Below are 20,898 nucleotides of genomic sequence, written 5' to 3' on the forward strand. Positions count from 1 at the left end.
GTGTATGTAAACCCTGTGTTCTCCCTCACTCCTTGTCGGTTCTCGTTCGTATGTACGTTTGTATATGGTGTGTTAGTGTTTTCTGGATTCCTGGTCTGAGTTATTTAGTAAAGATTATTGTATTTGATCTGCTGACTGCTGCCTCTCCTTCAACCTGCACCACACCCGTAACAGAAGAACCGACCTTAACATCGATGGATGCAGCAGTCCAAATCCTTCTCCTGTCCCAGGAGGATCAGTCCCTCGAGGCCCACACACAGAGGTATTTGGACATGGTACCTCTAGTTCATTATGATGACACCAGCCTCTGTGTGTTCTTCCGGGCAGGCCTAAACGCTGAGACCAAAGCATGCCTGCCCGGAGATGGGCCTCGAGGGAACTTCGCGGCGTACATAGAGTGGGTGCTGGTGGCTTGTGGATCGCCGCTCACAGTGGGCCCCACCGAGCCAGAGACCGTCCAGCCAGAGACCGTCCAGCCAGAGACCGTCCAGCCAGAGACCGTCCAGCCAGAGCTTCACGTCAGCCACGTCCAGCCAGAGCTTCACGTCAGCCACGTCCAGCCAGAGCTTCAAGTCACGCCAGCCATCAGGCCTATCACCGGATCGGTCTCGGGGCGCCCAAGACTAATGTCCAGTGTGATGGACCCACCGCTCATGTCGACGCGGAGGGCCAAGAAGACCATCATGCCTGGGTCTTGTCCCACAGAGCCTTCACCGCTGGTTCCGTCCAGCCCAGCCAAGCCCGCACCGCTGGTTCCGTCCAGCCCAGCCAAGCCCGCACCGCTGGTTCCGTCCAGCCCAGCCAAGCCCGCACCGCTGGTTCCGTCCAGCCCAGCCAAGCCCTCACCGCTGGTTCCGTCCAGCCCAGCCAAGCCCGCACCGCTGGTTCCCTGCAGCCCTGCCGAGCCTGAGCTTCCCTGCAGCCCTGCCGAGCCTGAGCTTCCCTGCACGCCTGCCGAGCCTGAGCTTCCCTGCACGCCTGCCGAGCCTGAGCTTCCCTGCACGCCTGCCGAGCCTGAGCTTCCCTGCACGCCTGCCGAGCCTGAGCTTCCCTGCACGCCTGCCGAGCCTGAGCTTCCCTGCACGCCTGCCGAGCCTGAGCTTCCCTGCACGCCTGCCGAGCCTGAGCTTACCTGCACGCCTGCCGGGCCGGAGCTCGCGTCATGCCGGCCGAACCAGAGCCTTCTCCGCTGGTCCCGTCCAGCCCTTCAGAGCCTTCTCCGCTGGTCCCGTCCAGCCCTTCAGAGCCTTCTCCGCTGGTCCCGTCCAGCCCTTCAGAGCCTTCTCCGCTGGTCCCGTCCAGCCCTTCAGAGCCTTCTCCGCTGGTCCCGTCCAGCCCTTCAGAGCCTTCTCCGCTGGTCCCGTCCAGCCCTTCTGAGCCTTCACCGCTGGTTCCATCCAGCATAGCCGGGCCTTCACTGCTAGCCCAGCCAGAGACTTTCCACATCCCGTCTGCCCACCCAGACACTGTCCACGTCCCAGAGCCTGTCCCAGAGCCTGTGATTCCCCCCAAGAAAGTTTTGGGGGGGGGGATATAGGCCACCTGAAGGTGCGTCTCCGCCATGGCCACCTGAAGTGGCCTCTCCACCCTGGCCACCTGAAGTGGCCTCTCCACCCTGGCCGCCCGAGGGAAAGTCTCCACCCTGGCCGCCCGAAGGAAAGTCTCCGCCCTGGCCTCCTGCACATCCTGCTCCGCCCTGGCCTCCTGCACGTCCTGCTCCGCCCTGGAGGCTTCCGGCCACGCCCTCGTCAGCCTCCAGGGCGCCCGCCCCCCCCACCCCTTTTGAATTTATACGGCGCGAGGACGCGCCTTTTTGGAGGGGGCGTTATGTTACATGTGTGTCCTGTGTTTCCCCCCGTCATTGTGATTTGGTTTAGTCCTGTGTTAGTTTTCCCGCTCCTCGTTTGTGTTCAGTTCCTTCACCTGTGTCTAGTTAATTTGCCCCAGCTGTGTCTTGTTCCCTTGATCCGTTCTCTGTGTATGTAAACCCTGTGTTCTCCCTCACTCCTTGTCGGTTCTCGTTCGTATGTACGTTTGTATATGGTGTGTTAGTGTTTTCTGGATTCCTGGTCTGAGTTATTTAGTAAAGATTATTGTATTTGATCTGCTGACTGCTGCCTCTCCTTCAACCTGCACCACACCCGTAACACCCTCCACCAATATCATATACTGTACAATAGATGAACATGGAGGCCCACATAACAGAAGATGGTGATGTTGTTGTAAAACCTTTATTTTAAAAGTTAAATGTTTATATAAAAATTACAACTAGCCTAATAAAAACTAACAAAAAAGCAAGAAATTGTTAAATAATAATAAAAACATCAGTCAACATTTTTCCCCATCAGTCTGTTATAATTCATAAATCAAAAAGTAAACATTTAGAAATTGACAAGAATGCAGTCTAATTAAAAAAATAAAACCATTAATTGTCTTATTTTTTAATAAAGATAATATGGAACTGGTAATATTATTAAATAAAGCAAATACATTTATTCATCCAAGTGCAGTGTGTTGTATTCGTGTTTTCTCGATGTTTTAAATATCATCAGCCGGCAGGTCAGATGCATAATGCAATGCGTCGTGACTCGTGTAATTTTTTTTTAAAACTCTAGTTACAATAGTGTAAAAAGACAGGAATTTAGACCACGTAATCATTCGGTCGATTGTGGCGCGCACCGATAATAAAAAAAATGACTGTACACGGCAGACTGTAGACGGAAGTTTTCTAATTCCCAGCGAAATAACAATATATAACCGGTCTTTAAGAACGTCTTGATCGACTGGGATACAACCACTCTCCTTGCCTCCCTCTCCGTCTTTTCCTGGCATTTCTGGTTCCCTGATTTATGTTTTCTTTCCCCCGACATTTTTCAGTCAGTCAGTCTCCTGCTCTTCCACCAAGTTCATCGTTAACTTCAGGCTGCCGCCTCAACTCTGATTGGTTCTGTTCACGAGCTGGGGTGGGACTTACAATTTTATTGGGTCCATCTGATGTTTGTCACTGACTCTGACTGAATAATTAATAAATACTTTAGGTCGGACTAAACCATTTTTATGGAGGTAAGAGAAGCAGATATTTGGAATAATATTTACCCAAATTGCACGTTTTTGTGGTTTTCATTTAAATCTCAGGCATACAACTAATATAAATATTAGAATTATTCATACTACAGGGGCCTAAATAGTATAACTGCTGGATTTTGTGGGGCCCCCTGGGCAGCGGGGGCCCCTATAATTGTCACCACCTTTCACCCCACTAGCGACGGCCCTGAATGCAACTCAACCAGGCCTCTCCTCAAGACTACAATCGAGCCGTTTCAGGGAGTTCAGAAACAGTGTGCACTGATATAGAGAATAACTTTCTTTGGAGTAACTTTGTGTTTTATATCTTTGCAGAACTTTTTCATGCTCAAGCAGCAACATTACAAACCAAAAAATAAAAAAGATATGTGTGAAATGTATGTGTGAAACCATAATGAAACCATCAATGAAAAAGCATTGAATCACACATTAAACACATGTGAGTGTACCTAATCATTATTTCCATTGTTTTTGGAATTGTAACTTTAAATATAATTTAAATATAATAATTTATTTTGAAAATAGAAACTTAAGAGTTAAAGATGCAGTACAGAAGATTTGGCCCATAAGACATAAAATTGCAAGTTACTCACTGGGGAACATTGTTTTTGTAATTACATGAGATGTGCTTCAGCTCAGCGCAGGTGAATATGATGGTCTGAGGCATTCTGGTATACCTGTGATTAAAGTAAATCATTTTATCAGAGCAATTTTCATTAACAATGGCAAAATTCACACCCTCCAAAAAGAAAGGACATAATTTTAAAAAAGACGATTACCAGTTATCTTTTAATAGATAACTGTCTTCTACTGATGTTTTTATTCAATGAAAACGTCCCCAATTCTAAACCATTATTATAGTCTTACCATTGTGAATCGGGACAAGGAAACAGTTTTGAAATTGATATTTGATATACTTGCACAATAATTGATTTCTGTAGTTTTTTTAACCAAAAATTCATTTTTTGGAATCTTGCAATGCAATTTTTAAATAGTGTTGCTGTTTTTAGTAAGTTATACTCCAGCAATACTAAATATCACAATGCTGCATCAGCTCACATGGAGAATGCAGGCCACTGTGGTGCCATCAGCTAATTTTCTCTGGGCCCTGCTATTCAATTCATAACAACACCATATTTCACTGTCTTTCAAACTGTATTATGAATATATGCAAATCTCAGTTTGGTAACATGGAGGTTGCTGTTTTCCTATAAAAAAATGTCTTGGTGGTGAATGGGTTTGTTTTAACGCTGCTAAGCACGTCCATGGTTATTTATTCTCTGACATATATTACAATGACACAGTGGAGTGGAGTGTATTATAGCCCTGCTGGCTTGTTAATGAGAGAGAACAATGGTATTTTTAGAACCAGGGAAATTATGCTAGTATGGGTCATACTATTATGACCTACACAAAGGATACACAACTGCATCTCCCTGGTTAATGGAAACACATTTTCTGCGATTGCGCATGTTGGCACACTTACTTGTCAATACTCAGTTAACATTTTTAGCAGCATTTTCTATGAAGCCAGAATAAATAATGTGTTTTTATTATGTACTTTTCATTATAAACGTGGTGTAGGGGGCTCTGGATTGAGATGGCACCTTTGTTGTCAGGCATCTGCATTCTATGTGATGAATGCAATTAAAAAAATAGCATGTAGTGTCATTCAGTAGCTGAGTTTGGTGGAGTTTAGTGAAAATCATTTTTGTTTTATTCTAAGTTAACAATGAGATAAGCAGTGAACCACTAAACACCACTCCATACAAAAATGTTTGAGGACCCAAACCAGATGCAATAAAAGAAGAAGAAGAAAAAAGAAAATACACCTGCATTTATTTAAATGTCAGGACATTACCGTAATGGAGGGATTACTGAAATGTTCTGGAAATGTAAATGAACGCAGGTGTATTCTTGCATTTGTATGGCACTGACTGAACCCGAAAAAAAAAGCTGCATTTTCAGCAGCCATTACTCCAGTCTTCAGTGTCACATGGTCCTGATTTAGCTGTTTTCCCTCTTCTCATGACAGTAGTAGTTGCTATCCTTACATCTCAGTGGCATATAAAGATGAAATTTCAACTTTAGTAATGGTGCCTTTCAATAATGAAGCTAGCTTACACTTACTGGAGATACAAGTCCTTGAATTTGTTGTTGAGCAGCAAGGACTCCACCGAAGTGGCACCCTGGAGATAACTGAGATGTCTGAGCTTTCCAGTTTGACATGCCAAACTTTGCACGTGTGATAAGCACAGCTCTTGAAGCACCTCGCTGAGATGATGTCATGACTGTATGATTGATTCCCCTTTCACTGTTATGTTGGCAACAGCAATTTTCAATTGCTTTATTTTTGGTACAGTGCACTCTTACAGTAACTAGGGATGTGCACCACACCTAATTTCATTGATGTTTACATTGACATTTTGTAACTGACTAGTCAACAGTAACAGTATGTGAATATACGTATGATAGGCCTATATGATAAAAAAAAACAGTATGTGAATATATGTATGAATCAAACAGTCTAATCCCATGTTAAAGATTATAAATATGCAATGTTATTGCCTTGCATTATGATCTTTGCACACTAAACATAAGCATCCACTTAAAGGATATTATATTTTCTAAAATCAACTGAATGGTTTGCAATTAACTTTTTCACTCATCGGCCAATTTGGCTACTGCATGTTTAAGTTACCGGCCATTCAGAACTTATACTTAGGGTGACCAGATTTCTCGGAGTTGAATACGGGACCGACACAGAACCGGGGGGGGGGGGGGGGGGGGGGGGGGGGGGGGGGGGGGGCCGGGTCTCTCGCTCTCTCCCTCTCTGTCATGCGCGTGCTACACGGTTTTGAACATAACATACATACATATTCACGTAGCCTTTCGAAAACGAAACCTATAATATATAAAAATATATATTAACGATGAAATACGGGACAAAACATGATTTTTTCATAATAAGTCGGGACACTAAAATTAGAGTTGAAATACGGGACTGTCCCGGGAAATACGGGACGTCTGGTCACCCTACTTATACTAGCCAAAAAAACTAAAACAAAGAGAAAAAAGAAATAAACCAGATTAACTACATCACAGCTTATACACTCACCGGCCACTTTATTAGGTACACCTGTCCAACTGCTCGTTAACACTTAATTTCTAAGCAGCCAATCACATGGCGGCAACTCAGTGCATTTAGGCATGTAGACATGGTCAAGACAATCTCCTGCAGTTCAAACCGAGCATCAGTATGGGGAAGAAAGTTGATTTGAGTGACTTTGAACGTGGCATGATTGTTGGTGCCAGAAGGGCTGGTCTGAGTATTTCAGAAACTGCTAATCTACTGGGATTTTCACGCACAACCATCTCTAGGGTTTACAGAGAATGGTCCGAAAAAGAAAAAACATCCATTGAGCGGCAGTTCTGTGGGCGGAAATGCCTTGTTGATGCCAGAGGTCAGAGGAGAATGGCCAGACTGGTTCGAGCTGATAGAAAGGCAACAGTGACTGAAATAACCACTCGTTACAACCGAGGTATGCAGCAAAGCATTTGTGAAGCCACAACACGCACAACCTTGAGGCGGATGGGCTACAACAGCAGAAGACTCCACCGGGTACCACTCATCTCCACTACAAATAGGAAAAAGAGGCTACAATTTGCAAGAGCTCACCAAAATTGAACAGTTGAAGACTGGAAAAATGTTGCCTGGTCTGATGAGTCTCGATTTCTGTTGAGACATTCAGATGTTAGAGTCAGAATTTGGCGTAAACAGAATGAGAACATGGAACCATCATGCCTTGTTACCACTGTGCAGGCTGGTGGTGGTGGTGTAATGGTGTGGGGGATGTTTTCCTGGCACACTTTAGGCCCCTTAGTGCCAATTGGGCATCGTTTAAATGCCACGGCCTACCTGAGCATTGTTTCTGACCATGTCCATCCCTTTATGGCCACCATGTACCCATCCTCTGATGGCTACTTCCACCATGTCACAAAGCTCTAATCATTTCAAATTGGTTTCTTGAACATGACAATGAGTTCACTGTACTAAAATGGCCTCCACAGTCACCAGATCTCAACCCAATAGAGCATCTTTGGGATGTGGTGGAAGGGGAGATTCGCATCATGGATGTGCAGCCGACAAATCTGCGGCAACTGTGTGATGCCATCATGTCAATATGGACCAAACTCCCTGAGGAATGCTTCCAGCACCTTGTTGAATCTATGCCACGAAGAATTGAGGCAGTTCTGAAGGCAAAAGGGGGTCCAACCCGTTACTAGCATGGGGTACCTAATAAAGTGGCCGGTGAGTGTATATTATACATTTATATTATACAATTTGGATTTCATACATTTTTTTCTTATTTTTTATTCAAACAAAATCCTGTCATCCAGCCTCCCTCATCTCCTCCCTCTTTCATCCTTATCCTTTTCACCAAAAATGTATTTTAGGTGGACAGATCGATACAGTACAAATAATGTAAAAAATGTAGGATGTTGGAAAATAATGTCTTTTCTCTTAACCAAATGCTTTTTAATCTTTGCTATTGCTTCAATGAAAATGAACAAGCGTGCCGTTATTTGTGACATGAATAGTGACATTAATAATAATAATACTAATACTAATTCATTACATTTATACAGCGCTTTTCTCGGCACTCAAAGCACTTTACATAGAAGGGGGAATCTCCTCAAGCACCACCAATGTGCAGCATCCACCTGGATGAAGCGACGGCAGCCATAGTGCGCCAGAACGCCCACCACACACCAGCTTATGTGGAGAGGAGACAGTGATGAAGCCAATTAGTATATGGGGATGATTAGGAGGCCATGATGGACTTAATGTTCAAGTAAGCCAGATATGTGCAGATTCTGCGCAATACGCTATATTTAATACATCATGATGACTCACGAGTATTTGCGCTAAATCTGCGCAGATTTGGCTTACACAAACTTCCCCAGCAAAGTAAGTAAACATAATAAGTAACCCGCCAAATTGGCTAGTGTTTTGACAGTTGATGTTGGGTGTTAATTTCAATCCCTGAATGTGATGCATGTGATACACCAGGACACATCGTCAAGTGATGTTTCTTGGGGTCATCAGGTGATTTGGCCTTGCCCAGGCGATCCAGCCAGGGTTGATCAAGCCCCGACTTGTGTCCAGATAGCACTACCCCACCCACGACTCTCCTCCTCTGATCCACAACCACCTCGAAGCAACTTCCACTGCTTTTGTGGCCGACTTAATGCCCCTTTGTCTACTGGCCCCTTTGATGCCCAGTATGTTACAGGCCCTGCAGAGAGACTGAGCTGTGAACCCTCTACACTCCACCTCAATGGGCTCGCACCTTGCATTCTAGCCGTTAAATCCTCTCTCTTGTAACAGCTCAATGTACTCTTCCTCTCATTGGCCTCCTCGAAACAGTCCTCCCAGGGGACTGTAAGTTCTAAGAGGATAATCTGCTAGGAGGCTTCTGAGATCAGCACCAGATCTGGCCTTAGCGATGTAATGGCAACAGCCTCTGGAAACTTCAGTTCCTCAATTCGACTTTCAGCTCCCAGACCTGTGCTGCTGTTAGCAGGCCACATGAGGTGATTCTGGCAGCTGGTGTTACCTTCTCCCCAGCCCTGACAAAAGGGAAAAGTACAATAAGTACAAACTTAATAGCCCATTATTAACAGAATTCCTCAAATAAAAGTTAACCAACATAAATCTGCACGTCAAGGTATTGTTGTTCATTACCACAGCAACCACTGAACACGCTTCAATGTGCGGCCCACGGACCGTTGGCTAAACATCTGATTTATAAGGCATACTAAATAGGAAATACTTCAGGATTCAACAGGAGTTCTGGGAGATGTGTGTCACGTTCTTTAATGGTCTGCCTGGAAACAAAGCCGCTGTGACACCAAATCCCATCATGGAAGGGGAAATCGTGTTTACAACTGTAACAAAAGAGCGCTTAACGCGATGAATTAAAAGCTGGATTTTCAAAAGTATGTGAAGTATGGTAAGTTCACAGCATAGACATTCAAGAGTTTTACACGTCTGTCTGTTATTGTAGGGACATCGAGTTCAGAGTTTCACGTCCCTAAACATGACGCTGAACAAAACGAACTGTGATTGCTTGCTTTACATGTCAGTCAGACGGCCTCTTGGGGGGTTATTGGCCAATGAAAGCTGCTATGGAGTCCAGACCTTCTGCCATTATTCTGAAGGTCTGGCTATGCAAGAGTAGGACATACCTACACTTAACACTTCATACTTTGCCCTTTGTTGATGTCACAACTCCTAAATGGACTAGTTTAAGCCTAAAGGTTAATTCTCACTTTGCAAAATTATGCTTCTTTGTTATTTTCCCCCATGTTTTCTTTTTTAACTTTTACAGGAGATTCATATTCTTTCTTAGATTGATGCAGTGAAGCGGAGGCAGGAAATTGTGAGGGAGAGAGGAGTGGGTTTAGATAATTGCATTCCCCATGCCAGAAGCAAACTTGCATCTACCGCAAGAGTGCCACAACTCTGACATGTCAAGTGCACAGGCACTACCTGACAGATATCACTGAAATATTTGTCCTGTGCAATCACGTCTGTCTGACTGACAGACTTACAGAAAACAACACTGAGGGGAGAGGCTTATGCTTCATTTTAGCCAAACCCTGATGGCCAGGGGCCTGTTGCACCAGCTGTCATTACAACTTAGCCTAATTGCGAAGTAAAGGGGCAATAAGTTTCAACTTACGCACTACTAAATATTTGTGTTGCGCCATTAAACTTAGCTGAAACTTAATAAACTGCATATAAACTAAATATTTACGGAATCCTCCAATCAGGAGTAACCGTTGAACTAAAACAGTATAGATCAAATTGCATCAATAAGCTCATGTTTTCCTTAGTTTTGCACACTCAATCACGTATAGTTTTCTCCACTTGATAGCGTGCGTGAACACAGGCGGTCAACACATGCATGCAATAAATATTCATCCTTGTCCAGTGACTGCGTTATTTCTCTCCAAATCTTATGAGCGATAAAAACATGTCTTTGTACTTTACTATTATCCAGTAGTTTATCGCTGTTCTGTCTCCTCTGCTTCTTTTTCAGCTGTGAAACAACTGCCTTATGAACAAACTAATTAGTGAAAAAAGTAGTATTATAGTATTTATTGTTTTACATAAGTATACTGAATGTATGCAGGTAAAGTAATATGTACTATATATCCAAATTTTAATATATTGCTGGGTGGTAATTTAGTTTACATTTATTTTGACGATATTACAATTAAGAAGTTGAGATTTGAGATGTACAGTGTGAAAAGAAATGTATCCGGTGGGTTTCTCAACATGTTTTCACTGTTGAAAAGACCTTCGTGCCTGATTCTATAGGAGTGTTTAATTACGGTATGGGAAGACTAAATTGTGGAGAGGTCACCGACTGAATGCTGATTTTCAGTCAGACGTGCGTTAAGGTTGGCTCGTGGGACGTGTGCCGCGGGACTTAACATGCACTGCACTCCACCTCACTCCCGCCGAATTCATTCAGAAACTGAAACCAGCTGGTCTCGTCTAAGGAAACAGAAGAGTCCGGGTCCCGATGGTGATGTTACTGTGCCGTGTTAGGCTTGCGTCTCACATACAAATGGCTGCTTAGAGATGCCATTATCTGGTTTGCGACAAGATGAACTTTGTTTGCTGAAGCTGTGGAATATCAAGTATCTCATTTGTCCTGTCTTCGAAGCATCGTTTTCACTCATTTAAATGAGTCTGTAGGGCCATGTTGATCTATCCATGATGCGGTAAATTCGTAGGAAAGTGTTCCCTGAAATAACACAAAGTATTGCAGTTGCAGCTTTTTTTTTTTGAGGTCCTTCATCGATGAATCATTGTGTTTCAAATCGAACCCTTAATAAAATGTATTGTGGTGACAATAGTTTCAGCCAAAAAAAAAAAAACATTGTCAATACACTATCAGTAACTATTGTCATAAAAAATAAAAAAACTATGTTGTTATAATTTGTGAAAAAACTATGCAAAACTAGCTGCCAAAAATGCTAAGTTGTTAGCATGCTGTGATTGAAGTTCTTTGTGGCTTGTGACATTGAGGTTGCTGAAGTGTTGTTTGGTGGTTACTAGGGTGTTGATGGTGGCTGCTTAAGCCTAAATTATACTTTGTCTTGTTGAACGCACAGCCCTTTGAATGTCTACTCTGTTTGATATCACGCACAAACATGTGTGGTGAGAAAAATCTGGAGACCTATAAAAAACACAAAACTATATATTTTGAACACCCGGTAAAATATACAGGTCCTTCTCAAAAAATTAGCATATTGTGATAAAGTTCATTATTTTCCATAATGTAATGATAAAAATTTAACGTTCATATATTTTAGATTCATTGCACACCAACTGAAATATTTCAGGTCTTTTATTGTTTTAATACTGATGATTTTGGCATACAGCTCATGAAAACCCAAAATTCCTATCTAAAAAAATTAGCACATCATGAAAAGGGTCTCTAAACGAGCTATTTACCTAATCATCTGAATCAACTAATTAACTCTAAACACCTGCAAAAGATTCCTGAGGCTTTTAAAAACTCCCAGCCTGTTTCATTACTCAAAACCGCAATCATGGGTAAGACTGCCGACCTGACTGCTGTCCAGAAGGCCATCATTGACACCCTCAAGCAAGAGGGTAAGACACAGAAAGAAATTTCTGAACAAATAGGCTGTTCCCAGAGTGCTGTATCAAGGCACCTCAGTGGGAAGTCTGTGGGAAGGAAAAAGTGTGGCAAAAAACGCTGCACAATGAGAAGAGGTGACCGGACCCTGAGGAAGATTGTGGAGAAGGACCGATTCCAGACCTTGGGGGTCCTGCGGAAGCAGTGGACTGAGTCTGGAATAGAAACATCCAGAGCCACCGTGCACAGGCGTGTGCAGGAAATGGGCTACAGGTGCTGCATTCCCCAGGTCAAGCAACTTTTGAACCAGAAACAGCGGCAGAAGCGCCTGACCTGGGCTACAGAGAAGCAGCACTGGACTGTTGCTCAGTTTTGCATGTCATTCGGAAATCAAGGTGCCAGAGTCTGGAGGAAGACTGGGGAGAAGGAAATGCCAAAATGCCTGAAGTCCAGTGTAAAGTACCCACAGTCAGTGATGGTCTGGGGTGCCATGTCAGCTGCTGGTGTTGGTGCACTGTGTTTTATCAAGGGCAGGGTCAATGCAGCTAGCTATCAGGAGATTTTGGAGCACTTCATGCTTCCATCTGCTGAAAAGCTTTATGGAGGTGAAGATTTCATTTTTCAGCACGACCTGGCACCTGCTCACAGTGCCCAAACCACTGGTAAATGGTTTACTGTGGTCAATTGGCCTGCCAACTCTCCTGACCTGAACCCCATAGAGAATCTGTGGGATATTGTGAAGAGAAAGTTGAGAGACGCAAGACCCAACACTCTGGATGAGCTTAAGGCCGCTATTGAAGCATCCTGGGCCTCCATAACACCTCAGCAGTGCCACAGGCTGATTGCCTCCATGCCACGTCGCATTGAAGCAGTCATTTCTGCAAAAGGATTCCCGACCAAGTATTGACTATTGAGTGCATAACTGAAAATAATTATTTAAAGGTTGACTTTTTTTTGTATTAAAAACACTTCTTTTATTGGTTGGATGAAATATGCTAATTTTTTGAGACAGGAATTTTGGGTTTTCATGAGCTGTATGCTAAAATCATCAGTATTTGTGTGCAATGAATCTAAAATATATGAAAGTTTAATTTTTATCATTACATTATGGAAAATAATGACCTTTATCACAATATGCAAATTTTTTGAGAAGGACCTGTATACATCAATAACTAATCATTCTTACAGGTTGTGATTCTGAGGAGCAAGCTGGTCCAAATAAACTGGATACAGACTCATCTTTCAAGAGCAAGCATTTTGCGAATCCCACGTTGAACTCTGAGATTTGAGAAGCAGTCGTCAGTAAAATTATGTATTTGAAGGCGGGTCAAGTTGTTGGCGGTTGTGAAACGTACAACATGGGGGGGATTATGCGATTGTCTTTTCTAGTGACGTAGAATCCTCACGGAGTAGGATTCGAAAACACAAACGACTCGCATTGGCGGGTCAGAGTCGATTCTTTCTTTTGGGAGACAATAGCTTTATTTATCATGCACTTTCGACTTTACAACGTTGCAGAACGTTTACAATCACAAACAGCTATATTACACAATGTATGAAAGGGAATATTCGAAAAACCTTTAATCAATATTATTTTATACTTGGTCTTAACATCTGATGCCTTGAAGCAAGTGGTGCTGCTGGAGTTGACCGTTCCCTGAGAAGAGTGGATAGAAGAGGCCATCTAACAGAAGAGGGCTAAGTACCTCAAGCTGGTGGAGGCTTGCACAGGAAACGGGTGGAGGGGCCGCTGTGAACCTATTGAGGTGGGATGCAGGGGATTTCCAGGGCAGTCTCTTCACCGGGCACTCAGGCTTCTTGGTATTAAAGGTTTCAGACTGAGATAAGCCACCAGAAAATGCTCTCACAGGTGTCTGTGGATCAAAAGGGGAGATCCATGGTTTAGCACTCTGCTTGGAAACAAACCGGAGACTGATCACCCTCGGTTGGGTCGCCCAGGTGAGGGTATTAAATGATCGAAGACACGGAGGATCCATCATCACTGAGGATGTGTCTAAGCCGCGCCGCACCATCTAGATGTAGATGGTGTTTCTTCAACCTTCTAACTGATTGGTAGTGTATAACCTACTGTTCATGCTTACCCTAGTATACAAACAGCCCCCCTGAGCCCCACTAATATTGAAATCCTAGAATTGCCCCTGGACAGCACTGAGAACCAAGTGTCTGAGTGCAAACTAGGGATGTCCCGATACCACTTTTTCACTTCCGATACCGATTCCGCCGCTTTGGCTATTTGCCGATACCGATATCAATCCGATATTTTTATTTTATTATATTTTATTCTTGAACTAATACTAATAGGCTACTAATAATATTATGGAAGCACTTTGCTCAATTAGCAACCTAAAAACAATTAACTTAAATGGAGAACAAATACTTCTCCAGTAGGCTATAGGCTAGTCCACAACACAGTTGATTAGGAAAGACTGCCACCCTTTATTCAAACACACACACAAAAAAAAAGTTAAAGTACCAACGGGTTTAAAGTTAATCATTAACAAGCTTTAAAATTACCCATTGATCCGTGTACTCTTGCGTCCATTTGTTTTTCCTTTTTTAACCTGTAAAACGAAAAATTAACGGTTGTTATTTTTAAAACGCAAAGTTGAACACCAAAATTTGAATTGGAACTGTATGCACACCAAAAGCTGCGCAAAAAAAATGTACGTAAGTTATATATAAATAACTTGTTATTTTCTGCATGACCAGAAATGATAGAGTATTTTAAGTTGTTTCCACTGTTGAAAGGAAAACGCAAGTGTTCGCGCCCGCGCCCCGTGCCATGCAGTGCGCGCTCCACACTCCCACACACACTTGCTTTATGCGTCAAAATCTTGTGTGCAGTTTATAAACTGAGGAGACGGATTGCAAAACCGCGTCAATAGTACACCGAAGGTAGTGGGAGGGAGTGTCTGATGTGAGTTTAGGGGGCACGCGTCAGCCAGAGATGTGAGTGAGTGAGGAGTGAGGAGTGAGTGAGTGAGTGAGTGAGTGATTGAGTGAGTGAGTGAGTGAGTGAGTGAGTGAGTGAGTGAGTGAGTGAGTGAGTGAGTGAGTGAGTGAGTGAGTGAGTGAGTGAGTGAGTGAGTGAGTGAGTGAGTGAGTGAGTGAGTGAGTGAGTGAGTGAGTGAGTGAGTGAGTGAGTGAGTGAGTGAGTCGGTCGGTCGCCGAAAGAAGGATCTGAAGTGCCGGTGTTTCGGCTACAAAAACCCGCCGAACTGATCCGAAACCAGCCCAATTTTATCCACCCGCCGAAACCCATTTTTGCCCGCAAAATACATTGCAAAACCGCCCAATCTGCAGGCTGCGCCGCTTATCTGGATAAGGGAAATGCTAATATTCAAGCAGGTATCGGATCATATTTTTTTCGCCCCTCCGATCTCCGATCTAGCGTTCTGGGCCAGTATCGGCACGATACCGATGCTGTGGATCGGATCGGGACATCCCTTGTGCAAACGCACATGAGCTTCATTGGCTTCCTGCAAACAACGTCTACTTTGACCCACTCTCAAACACTGTAGTAGTAGCTGAGGCCTGGAAGAGTTTGGTTTGTGTTGTAAAGATGTCGAAAAGACGCTCTTTTCTGCACTGCAAAAGCCATCCACTTTGCATGCTCTTCCAAAAGAAGGGGATGAGGGCTCAAGCTCGAATTGATACGATAAAACCAACGCCAGCGTTACTGTTCGGATCACTGTGTATACGAGTGCCGAGTGCGCTGTAAGCAGTAGACCTATCACAATACAGACTGGGCCATCTGACCAATCAGAGAAGAGTAGGCTCTCGGAAAGGAGGGGTTTAGAAAGACCGAATCCTTTATCGAACCGTTTCAGACAATGTGAGAAAAGAAGTGATGTTGCAATGTATATTATGAGAATTTTTTTTTAATTATTATTTTGGATGCATGTAAAACAAAGTTAGGAACCTTTAAGATAGCATTTATAATCATAATGTTATACTATGCTGCACTATCCAGTTTCCCGCTATAACATATCCACTGTGTACTGTAAATACAAATAGGATTACCTTTTCTTTGAGAAATAATGATTCTTAGTCCACACGGACAGAGTGTACTGTTGGTTACAGTGTTTACTTCCAGTGTAACTGACTTCTTTATTTGTGAAAAATACTGTAACAGGATCTAATAATCAAGTTCAAATTATTTCTTAAAATTTTTGGTTAATATTATTTAAATTGCAAAATTTAATTGCCGAAATGATGCACGTGTTATTTACTATCTTTAAATCAAATAGTGTGATATCATATAGGCCTATATCGGCATTGATATCGGCTGTCAAAAAAAACACATCATCGACTACCAATTATCAACATGTTTTTATTTATTGTGTTGTCTTTTATTCATAATATTTGATTTGACTACAAGCTTTTTTATTCCATGTGGAGGTTGACAAAAACACCCTTCTCACAGCACAGTCTACAACCTCTCTGTGATATCCCATTAGTCTATTTGACAGCAGAGGCAGTTTGGGAGTACCGCCAATGGACTGTTCTCTCCACGCAAGAGCATTCATTTGAATAATTTGGCTAGGCCTATGCTATCACAATAAGCAAAGGGAAAATGTGAAAATGTTATGTCACAGTATATGTTTGCTGATGTGTAATTAGCAGCAATTTTTAAATTTAAATTTTAAATTCCTTTCTAAAATGGCTGGTTTTCAGTGATTCATCTGTGCATAATGTGCAATTATGAAATTAGGAAGCAAATGTGGTTCTTATCAATGCCTTTCTCTGCCTCACGGTTTTATTACTTGCCTGTGTCTGTAGATGATTGCCTCAGATGGAGTTCAGGAGAGCTCTCCAGTCACTGTTAATATCACTGTGATTGATGCCAATGACAACACACCCACCTTCCCCAACGTCTCCTACAGTGTGAATGTTTACACAGACATGCAGCCTGGGGACACCGTCTTACAGGTAATCAATAAGTTATGCTTTTACTGCATTAAAATCTGTTTCTTTATTAGCATTTCATCTTGTTAAGCATTCTCTAGTTTAGCTCCAACCCTGATTAAAAACTCACCTGCCTGTAGCTTTCTAGTAATCCTGAAGACATTGTTCTGGTGTGTTTGATTAGGATGGTAGTCAATGGCCCTCCAGGACCGAAGATGCCCATCCTTGATCTGAAAAGAAAAAATTGTGCTTTATATATACAGCCAGAAAAATTAACTCTGAAAATATCCATAATCTTAATATTTTACAAATTTTTTCTTCTACATTGATCTTGGATTAGTGATGTTTAGATATGTTTACTGGAAAACAAGACAAAATGTTTTTTGTTTTGTTTTTTGCTGAGCCTTTCAACCTTAATCCACTCATTTGAATTAATAGCTGTACTTCCCACATTTATGAGGGGCTTATTGCTAGAATAATTGCTCAGATCTCGGTTTAATCTTTGTCTTAACCGGAATTTTCTTTTGAAATGTGTGCATAACTGATCTCTTTGCCATCAGGACACGAGCAGAGCTGAAGTCAAAATTAAAAAGTGCAGGTTATATCATCTGAAAGGTTAACTGCTCCAGTGTATGCATGTAGTTGTCACTTTATAAAGGTTCTGAAATAAATCCTTATCTTGCTGTCTGAAGAATCAGTGAGTCGAAAACATCAATGCTACATTGTATTAGTGTAATTCTCACAAAATATTGTCTGGGTCACATTTCATATTTCATTTAAAAATAGAAGTAATTTGTGCATAAATATTAATCTTCTTAATATTTATGCATATATATATATATATATATAAAATTCTGTGCATATTTTTGTTATTCATATTTTTTTAATTTGTGATTCTCATTATTGTATTACAGTAATTTAATTTTACTACTATATTATTATTATTATTATTAGTTAAAGTACCATCTATATATGTATTTACGTTTTTGTTAATCATTTATTCCTGTATAAATTAAAGACAGTACAATCAATACGACCCTGAGACATAAATATTAAATACATACTTAAATACAATTTATATATCATAAAATATTAGTTTTTGCATCGCACCTTGCATTGTCATTGCACCTATTTGATTTTTTTTCTTTATCTACAATCTTACTTTCGAAATGCATTTTTTTTCTCCAAATTGCTTAGAATCTGCATAAATCTGTTAAGTGTGAAAATAATTCAATATATTCAGTTAAATAGTATGAACATGGTTAAAATATGGCTAGCTGTTAAGCAAGCAATATTCAATATCCATATTCTACCCAAATGTATAAACAATAAATACTTAAATACTAGTTATATCATTCTATATTCTTTTTTTTTTTGCATTATGGGAATTAGAATTTAGATGCAAAACATCCTTAATTGTCATACATTTTTTTACTGAATATGTATGTATGTATTTATGTATGAATAAATTGATAAATGAATGAATGAACGAATCACTAAGTAGTGAACTTCAGCACAAAAAGAAACCTGTGCCATTATTCACAAACCACCGACAATCCAGTGTTGCCAGGTGCTGAATGTGCTGAATTATTAAATCTGAATATTTTAGTGAATCTGGCAGACATGACCCAGTTCTGGACATGTACTTGACAGGTTTCATGATTTAAAAGCTTGGACAGTGATGAACGTGAATAAGCACCTTTGCAGGTCCTTTCTGAAGTAACGGCACCAATTCATTTTTTTTTTTTTTTTTTTTAGCTGACAGCAGTGGATGCTGATGAGGGTCCCAACGGGTTGGTGAGCTACAAAATCTTGGCGGGGGATCAGGGACACTTCACCATCAATGACTGCACAGGAGTGATCACCGTGCCACCCAGTGTCAACCTGACCGTGGGCCGCTCCTACGCCCTCACCGTTAGGGCCTCCGACAACGGCCCTGTGTCCCAGAGAAGGTAAATCAACTGAAAACCCAATGAGGGTTGAAAAAGAGTGTCCCTCTCACTCTCTAACAGAAGACCTCAACCTCACATGCCCAGTTTTAGATCAATACAATGCCACGTGGTGACAAATTTTGCTTCGGAAATATCTCTGAGAACACTCTGCCGATATTGGCCCCTGCTCTTGTCCATCTGACACTTGGAAGAGCGGAAATTAAGGGCTTTTCACTCTAATTGCCGCTACCTCCCCTCTTGTCCAATTCATACCAGCCGCTGTCCTCTGTAATTCTTGCTGACCGCTGGATCGATATAGCGGAATGAAGCAGAAATAGAACGAGTGCAAGCGAAGTTCAGGAAATGCATTGTTTCGCTTTGCTGTTCGGGAACTAGTTTAAGAGCCTCTAATATACACAACAAATCAACAGATCCTAAACTTGAAAATCTTCTCCACAGAGTTATACTTGGTTAGAACTGTGTTCCCACTTAACGAGTTACACTTTATCGAGGCCTAAAATTAAGATTTATGTATTTGAATTGACAACACTTTATTTTGATGGTACCTTTTGAACATTCTGTTGACTATAAGTAGCTTTGCAACTACATGTCAACTTAGTCTCATTAGAGTATTAGTAGACTCTCTGCTTCATATCTGCTAACACTTTATTTTGATGGTCCTCCAACAGACATTCTACCGACTATAAGGAACTTTGCAACTACATGTGTCAACTTATTCTAACCATGACCCAGTCTACTAATACTCTACTAACACTTCAATGAGAGCTAGTAGACATGTAGGTGCAAGGCTAATTATAGTCAACAGAATGTGTTAAAGGAACCATCAAAATTAAGTGAAACCAAGTTACACCGTTGTAGCATAAACAAATTAGCAAACTGGGAACACTTTGCAATAAGGTTCTATGTTTTACCAATAGTTAATATGAAAGCATTTTAATAATCTAACTTAATGTTAATTTTAACATTTACTAATAGATTATTTTAATGGACCTGAGCTAACAGGAACTAACAATGAACAGTTGTTAACAAATACCCATTTATGTATGACTGACAAATGTACATCACATTACTTTTTTATGTAAAAACTTGTGTAAAAACTGTGTAATCCTAACAGATGGACAAGTCAAAAACATGAAACTTAAATTTAGACTTATATATTTTTGAGTTTTGAGAGGTTTATGGTTAAAGGCAGCAGGTGTGCTATTATATGTGTTGGACAGATGGCGTTTGAGCTTGTGAGAACCAGAGAGTTATTTTCATCTCTTATCTTCCCATTTGAAAATTTTATGAGACCGCTGGCATCAAATCCACCATATTGGAAAGTTTCCAAACAGAATTATCCCCAATCCAATTTGCTTCAACCACAGCTCCACACACGTTTGATGAGTGCCTTGATACAATGTGTCATAAAGTAATGACAATACATGGTTGGGTTTTCACTAAACATCCAGAAAACAACCTAAGCAATTGGACTGCTATTGTTAGCTAGAATTAAAAGTGTTCAGATCTGGGTGGAAGCTTGGTGATTTCTTTTGTCAAAAGACAGAAAATCCATATCAGAGCCCATACAGGAAATGCTGCATTTGCTCAATCGAAAGCGTCTGATTGCATCGCTTCATTACTGCAGAAAGTATGTTTGAATCGTCTTTCAGTTCGTAAAACTGAAACCAAGAGAAAACAATGTTTACCATAATGTACTTGCAAAAGTAAACAATGAGTGCGCACACCAGAAAATGCTCCTAAGCGAATTTAATAGTTGCTCACCACGTGTAACGTTTCAGGCCCAAGCCCTTCATCAGACAATTGGCTTGGGAGCATTTTCTGGTGTGCGGACTCATTGTTTACTTTTGCAACTACCTGTCTGCCCAGCACCCAGTTTTATTGTTTTGGATGTGCGTGCTGCACCTTTTGAACTCTATTACAATAATGTACTTACAATGGAAGTCAAGGGAGAATGATTTGTCAAAAACATTTCTGTGATGCATTCATAAAGATTATAAAACTCTTATACAAATAAATGTATATGTACGAGAGACCAGATAGTAAGAGTGGGTAAACCTCACTCCCCTGACCTCAAGAGGCGCACTGGCAACTGATACTGCGGTCTTTGGCATCCTTGTTAGTGCTCCCGCCTCACATGTCAGAAACACCAGTTCAAATCCCACTCGGAACAATGCTAGCACTGGAGGGGTGACATTGGTGCTGTGACCCGGATGGGAGTGACTGTAACGGAGGCCTAAAGTGGCGCA

The 20,898-nt window shown here is 41.6% G+C and overlaps 1 protein-coding gene across 3 annotated transcripts in view; it reads left to right on the forward strand.

Annotated features, from left to right (window-relative positions):
- Nucleotides 1-20,898, forward strand: part of pcdh15b (protocadherin-related 15b) — a 248,948-nt gene that overhangs the window by 106,599 nt on the left and 121,451 nt on the right. For all 3 annotated transcript variants that reach the window (XM_056245931.1, XM_056245929.1, XM_056245930.1), the window contains exons 14-15: nucleotides 16,572-16,721; nucleotides 18,456-18,649. In XM_056245931.1, coding sequence (XP_056101906.1) covers nucleotides 16,572-16,721; nucleotides 18,456-18,649 — 344 coding nt within the window. The remainder of the gene's footprint in view (nucleotides 1-16,571; nucleotides 16,722-18,455; nucleotides 18,650-20,898) is intronic.

The sequence above is a fragment of the Rhinichthys klamathensis genome, unplaced genomic scaffold, assembly GCF_029890125.1.
Source record: "Rhinichthys klamathensis goyatoka isolate OS25496 unplaced genomic scaffold, OSU_Roscu_1.1 h1tg000035l_1, whole genome shotgun sequence".
In the NCBI taxonomy this organism is placed as follows: Eukaryota; Metazoa; Chordata; class Actinopteri; order Cypriniformes; family Leuciscidae; genus Rhinichthys; species Rhinichthys klamathensis.